Genomic DNA, 7552 nt, shown 5'->3' with positions numbered 1-7552 from the left:
TTTTCTGTAAATAAATATTTGATACGTTTAATTTCAGAACATACGCAAAATAATTGCTATTGTATTTACAAGTTTTCAGTACTAATATTACAATAATAATATGGCTTATTAAAGTGTTTTGACGTTGACTATTAATATAATGATTATTTCGAAATACACTTAAACTGTTTTTTTTATTGATATTCTCTTTGTAATTTTAATTGTTAATAAAATAACCTACTTTTTGTTATGTCATAATTAATAGTTTATTATGTTGCTGATTTTTGAAGTGAAGATTTTTACCACTTACCGTATTTATTTTTTAACCATAACAACATTTTAGTCGTGCAGCTAATTGTTTACGGCTGTCAAGGAGCGGGTACCAATGAAGGTGATATTCAGGATGTCAAAGTCGTACATAAAATGATTTCAAGGCGTCAGAAGATCGTAAGTTAAACTTATGTCAATATTTTTACGCAAATCATTCGTAGTAGTCATGTAATCGCTAAAAGGATTTATTTTTCGAGTAATATTCTTATAATATATGTTTATATTATTTTATTTCAGAGAAATATCTTTAAATCCTATAAATGAATCTCAGCTTTAGATAATTTATGATGCCGGAGACACGCCGGACCAGCACAGACTGCAAGATGCCCAGCTACGAGAACATTACCTCGAACAATCACCCTATTACCTATAGAGACGTTATATATCAGCGCTTCTCTCATATTAAGCTTTCTAAAATAATATATTTAATATTTTTTATACTAGTAATCGTCACTCTAGTCAGTTATAATTATCTTCCAAAGGTATTTTATCATTCAATATATGTATTTTTATATAAATTATGTTCAATTTTTAATAAACATATAAATCAGGTTGAATTAAATACGCCGAATAATGATCTACATTTAACGCGTAATAAATTAGAAGCTTTCGAAGATTTTTCTACTTTAACGGCTGCCGATTTAAAGCTAAGAATAGAAGAAATGGCCAGAATTAAGGTAAGTTATTACTTATTTAATTATAAATAAATAATTAAATTTTGTGTTTTCTTAGGGATCTGTTTCTACAGAATTACGCGATTTAGAAGCTAAAAGACAACGATTACAACAAGAATTGAGCACTCAAGGAAGCAAAATTGAAGTATTAAAAACGGAACTTTTAAGATATCAGACAGAATTAGATCGTCTCAAAATCAGCGTTGAACAAGTACGCGTTTTAATTATCTATATAGTATTAACATTCATAAAAAAAAACTATACCATATAATTAACATCGAAAACAATATTACAGTAGAAGTGTTTGTAGTGTCATCTGTCATAACTGCTAGATACAATGTTTTATCGATTACAAATATTCTTTGTAATAATTCGTTTAAAATAGCTATGTTCCTTCAACATAAAATTGCTATTCAAATGTTTTTGTGAAGAATGATCAAAAGTTGCCATAAAATTTATTATTAAGTATTATTTTTAAGTCCCCGAAAGGATAATTCAAATTTGCTGTTTCCTCAGATTTTCTTCACTTCTTAATTTTTTTTTAACGTATAGTTCATTTCTAATTTTGCAGTTGCATTTATATTTCTAATATCATTCATCCTTAAAAGACTGATGAATGTTAAATAGTTTATTTTATAATTTTCAGGCTCAAGTTGCACAAAAAGAAGCGATTCAAAGGAACACGCCAGATCTGGCGCCACCAAAGCGAATATTATCTAGAAGCATACCAATCAAACTAGAACCGATTAGTATAAAAATGTCACAAAATTGTAGAATGTTTTCCTGTTTCGATCATTCGAGATGTTCACTAACTTCTGGATTTCCTGTATATTTATACGATCCAGATCAAGTTTCTGTCGTATACGATACGTATGACGTAGACGGATTTCTTAAAACGACTATAAAACAAACCTTAGGATACAACGCACATTTAACGAGGAATCCTCAAGAAGCTTGTATTTTTATAGTACTCGTCGGTGAAGCTTTACCTAGTCGTCCTTTAGAAAATGGAAGGTCAGCTTTTAATTACATTCTGATATTATTAAGTATTTTTTTTATTATTATTTATTTATATTACATACTTATTGATTTTAGATATCATCAAGCTATTACTTCTGATATAGAACAGGATGATGGCATTTACGATTCCAAGCAAAAGAACTATACTATACCCAAAACTAAAATAAAATCATCTCTGAACGTATCAATGCTAGAAAAATTATCTTATTGGGGAGGTGATGGTCGTAATCATGTGCTTTTAAATCTTGCGAGGAGGGATTTGAGCGTTGGTTCTGGAAATATATTCCATTCCGTAAACACAGGTCGTGCTATGGTTGTTCAGTCGACTTTCTTACAAACTCAATTCAGGTCCGATTTCGATATTTTAACGCCTCCTATGCTGGGTCCTCCCGGAGGAGATGTTTGGCACGAATGCTCTCCGATGCTTCCGGCCCGAAGAAAATATCTACTGTCATTCCAGGGTGAGATGAAGCCAACTGTTAATTTTAGAGAAGTCAAATTTCACAACATCGATCCAAACTTACCGATCAATAACGATATTAACAGTTCGGATAACGACGATTTAGCCATCGATAACTTTGCCATATTTTATCTTAGGAAAATGTCTAAGATGAACTTGCATTCAGGAACGTTTTTCTTCCAATTCGAATGCATTCCAGCTACGGAACAAAAAACTATAGCGCCAATAAGAGATTGGTCTCTTTGCGGCACTGATTCCTCGAGAAGAAGCATTTTAAAAGATTCTACGTTTGTTCTTATCTTTTCACCTGGAAACATGGAATATTTATCGACGACTCTTCTTCAAGCGCGATTATTTGAAGCTTTACGATCCGGAGCCATTCCCGTCGTTTTAGGCGGAGATCAAATCAAACTGCCTTATTCCGAAGTCGTAGATTGGAAGAAATGTGCCATATTTTTACCGAAAGCGCGAGTCACTGAACTGCATTTTTTTTTAAGAGCCATACCTGACGCTGATTTGCTCAACATGCGACGGCAAGGTAGAATGATTTGGGAAAGGTATCTAAGCTCCGTTCAAGCCACTGTCGATACGATCATAGCTATAATCAGAAACCGATTGAACATTCCACCTAAAGTCATCGAATCGGTCAAAGCAGTATCTGTATTTAATGCGAGCTTTGTACCGTTGAGAACGGATCCGATCATTCCTGAGACGGAACCGGAAGAATCGTTAGGACCGATGGAAGCTCCGTATGCGAGTCCAGCGTTTAAAAGAAATTACACTCTGATGCTCACTCAAGGATACGAAATATGGAACGAGTGGGGAGACCCGTTCAATTTATACGCTCAACTTCCGTTCGATACAATTTTACCGTCGGACGCTAAATTTATGGGATCTGAACACGGTTTCCGCCCTATTGGAAAAGGAGCCGGAGGAGCTGGTAAAGAATTTTGTGAATCTCTCGGTGGCAATCAACCTAGAGAGCAATTCACAATTGTGATGCTCACGTATGAGAGAGAACAAGTTTTATTGAGCAGTATCGCAAGACTATATGGCCTTCCTTATTTGAATAAAGTAGTCATCGTTTGGAATAGCCCTAAACCGCCGTCTGAAGATCTGCGCTGGCCCGATATAGGGGTTCCGGTGATCGTAGTCAAATCGTCGAGAAATTCGCTCAATAACAGATTTTTGCCTTTTGACGTTATTGAAACTGAAGCTGTTCTTTCAGTCGACGACGATGCTCATCTAAGACACGATGAGATTATGTTCGGATTCAGGTATTTCAGATGTAATATATTTTATTTTATTTAGGTTTTAATCTGTCCTTCATTTTATCATTTTAGGGTGTGGCGTGAACATCGCGATCGAGTTGTTGGTTTTCCAGGACGTTATCACGCTTGGGACTTAAATTATAATAACGGATGGTTGTACAACTCGAATTATAGTTGCGAACTTAGTATGGTTTTGACTGGAGCCGCTTTCGTTCATAAGTACTACACATATCTGTATTGGAATTGGTTGCCGCAAGCGATTCGAGATAAAGTCGATGAATATATGAATTGTGAAGATATAGCAATGAATTTCCTCGTGTCGCATGTAACTAGAAAACCACCTGTTAAGGTATGTATTAATATTAAATTGCTTAATTAAAGTTACAAATATACAAAACACGAGTGTGGTTAAAGAGTTAAATAAGAGCTGATTATTAATACACCGCGATAATAAAAAGTTTAACCACATTTTTTTTTAATTATTACGATATATCATTTTAACCACATCCATCAAAACAAAGCAGATTTTCGATAGTTAGTTCTAAGATTTTTATTACTTGTCCAATCAAAGAACAAAACTAATACAGTAAGTGGGATAGCATGGAGCAAAAGTGCACACTTGTAAATAGTCCTCAAACTCTTTTCTTTTAAATTTCACAAGGAATTTCATTTATAATTTGATTATATGTATATTATATTTTTTTACATTCAGGTGAAGTTAAAATGTATCAAACAATTGATTTACAATGGCAATAAATTAAATGGTCAGAATTTAAATCAACTTTGGGTCAGAATAAAAATCAAATCTCAGTCGGAATTTTATTAATAGCCTGGTCATAATTATATTATTCAGGATCATAATAATTATCAAATAGAATAAAAATAGCATACAGTCAGAATAAAAATATAGCTCGTATTTTTCAGATTCGTATTTAGGCTCGTATTTTTCAGATCAGAATTTTAATACGGTTGTGATCAGAATTTATATTAAAAGTGTAGAATACATTGGTCAGAATAAATATTAAGTGGTCAGTATTTATATTAAATGGTTAGAATTTTAATTGGATTTTTCAATGTTTTGACCAACATATTTTTTTTATGATATTTCTAAAATAAACTATTTGTTGCCCATTTATATTTATAAATTAAACAGTTTTGTTGCGAGCGAGATATGTTATAAGATATTTCTAAAATGAATCAAATAAATTAATAATTGCCCATTTGTATTTTTAAATGTTATAATATTTTTTTAATTCTCATGATTGTCTTATATTTTAATGGCAACAAATTAAATGGTCAAAATTTAAATCAACTTTGGGTCAGAATACAAACCAAATCTAGGTCAGAATTTTAATAACAGCCTGGTCATAATTATATCATTCAAGGTCAGAATTAAAATCAAATCTACAGATCGACTAGTTTTACCAATCTCCATCATTATAGCAATAACAACATTATTGCCAACTGAAAAAGTGATTCTTACCATTTAATATAAATTCTGACTAGTCCAATTTAAATTCTAACCATTTAATATAAATTATGACCAATTAATATAAATTCTGACCACAACCGTATTAAAATTCTGACACAAAAAAATACGAGCCATTACAATTTCACTGCTCAGTATTAGTTAATCTGTGTTTCATAGACATTTTAGAAGAACATATAATTTCACTAGTCGAATTATATTTTCACTCTTAAAAATATACATAGACCTACCAATAAAAATGTATTTGAATATGATTTCATTAAAACGCCGATAAAAAATTATCTTCACTGGTACACATTCACTGTAACATGTAGTATATACACTCTTTTTATAAAATACAGCAATACCATATCGGCAAATATTTAGTTATAAATAAATTATATTTAAATAATTATTATGATATATTTTTTTATGTATTATCGATTTTAGGTAACATCAAGGTGGACTTTCCGTTGCCCCGGCTGTCCAGTATCACTTTCTGAAGACGAAACACATTTTAATGAACGCCACAAGTGTATAAATTTCTTCACTCAAGTCTTTGGGTATATGCCTTTACTAAATACACAGTACAGAGCCGATTCAATATTGTTTAAAACTCGAATTCCACACGATAAGCAGAAATGCTTTAAGTTCATATAAAGAATAAAATATTAACATATTGTTGGAAAGTTACTATTGCAATTATTTTATAGTCATGCATTTATACATCCTATATTTTATGTTGAATATTTTACTTTTAATGGTATATTTATATCCAATGAATGTAAAATGAGCAATTTTCTGTGATTTTTAAAAGCAATTTTATGTTGATTAATTTGTCCTTAAAAAATCGAAATATCATTTTTAGAATTTATTAATTAAAAATAAATTATACTGAAACATAATATACAATTCGTAAGGACAATTTTTTATTATTTACAATATTTTATAATTAATTTGACAAATGGGAAATATTACATTGATTAAAAACAAAAAAGATGTGTTTCGTTGTAACTTGATTATGACCATGACAATTAAACTTGCCAGTAAATGCAATAATTGCCATAAAATATTATAATTTAATTATCATTAATAATTGTTGTATTATGATACATTTCTTCCTGTAATTATCATTATTATCTTCCAGATGATCTGAAGGTGTAATTTTATTAAAATATTTTTATTAAATGACAGGGCATTATTATCTGAATAAATTGTAAGTCTATTAAATAAAATATTTATTTGTTATACTTTGTGATTGTTAATATAACATATAAATATGTATAAAACATTGTGCTATATGTTAAAATTAATATCTGCACATGTAGAGAAATTGTAAAAATGATAAAAGTAGATTTTAAGTTATGTATTGATTATAGTCATGAACTGATGTTCACCTATGTATTAATTTTACAAAACTATATGTATCAAAAATTTCGTTTACATATTTATAAAGTGATTATGATTATTTGCTATATTAGTTATATCATGTGCCATTTATGCACTCATAAATTAATTTTAATACATTCCATAAAAAAAATCTTATAATATAATGTAATAATTTGTATGTATATCTAATCTAATGTTTTTAAATGACACCATTGTGCCATATTAAATATAAATCAAAGCCTGCCAACTCGGCTAATTTATATTAAGTAGTTAATTCATCATTTAATAATTAATTTGTGTGTACAAACTGATTATAATTTATAAATTATAATAAATAATGTTTTCCAAATTTTGTATTACATATCGGTAAATTTTAGCAATAAAAAAGACATACCATTTAAAAATATGTCATATCATACTCCTAGTTGTGTGTTTTTTAATGATATCTTATTTTTTGTGAACTGTATTTTTTTATATTTTTATACAACGAATGTCGTATTTTCTTAATTTATTCACTTATGGATATACATTTTTAATGTGTATATAGAATTTTTGAATTTTTTTGTATTGCATTTTAATGTTATAATTTAAGCATACATATACAAACTTTTTTTGTAAAATTTTATATATTTAATGTGTAGGTATAAGTATATAGCAAAATATATTTATGATGACGTACTGAATAAATATATATACATATATTAAAATAAATTTAACTTCCTTTATTTCATTTATAATTTAATGGACTCGTTAGAGAACTAATATTTCAGAAATATTAATATATAGTTTATAAGTATAACTTTGAATGCCTAGTACAGATTTATTTTGACGACGCAACTTCCTAAGATTTTTTTATGAAAGTTGCTAGTTAATTTATGCAATCTTAAGTATATTATATGTTTTGGCCAATTGTAAGTTATTAGTTTAATAAATGAGTATATCAATCATTTAAGCATTAAGA

At 29.3% G+C, this 7552-nt stretch overlaps 1 protein-coding gene across 1 annotated transcript; it reads left to right on the top strand.

Moving 5' to 3' along the window:
- The first annotated feature begins 315 nt into the window (after window positions 1–315).
- botv (exostosin like glycosyltransferase 3) lies at window positions 316–7304 on the top strand. Its single transcript, XM_088194399.1, has 8 exons — window positions 316–426; window positions 547–791; window positions 861–986; window positions 1042–1194; window positions 1630–1997; window positions 2079–3740; window positions 3807–4083; window positions 5653–7304. The coding sequence occupies exons 2-8, from the start codon at window positions 594–596 to the stop codon at window positions 5860–5862; spliced, it is 2994 nt and encodes a 997-aa protein (XP_088050525.1). The 5' UTR covers window positions 316–426; window positions 547–593; the 3' UTR covers window positions 5863–7304.
- The last annotated feature ends 248 nt before the right edge of the window (window positions 7305–7552 follow it).

This window comes from Plectrocnemia conspersa, unplaced genomic scaffold, assembly GCF_051122295.1.
Source record: "Plectrocnemia conspersa isolate PC_06_02 unplaced genomic scaffold, ASM5112229v1 ptg000010l, whole genome shotgun sequence".
NCBI classification, from domain to species: domain Eukaryota; kingdom Metazoa; phylum Arthropoda; class Insecta; order Trichoptera; family Polycentropodidae; genus Plectrocnemia; species Plectrocnemia conspersa.
This window is presented reverse-complemented; position numbering and strand designations above follow the sequence as displayed.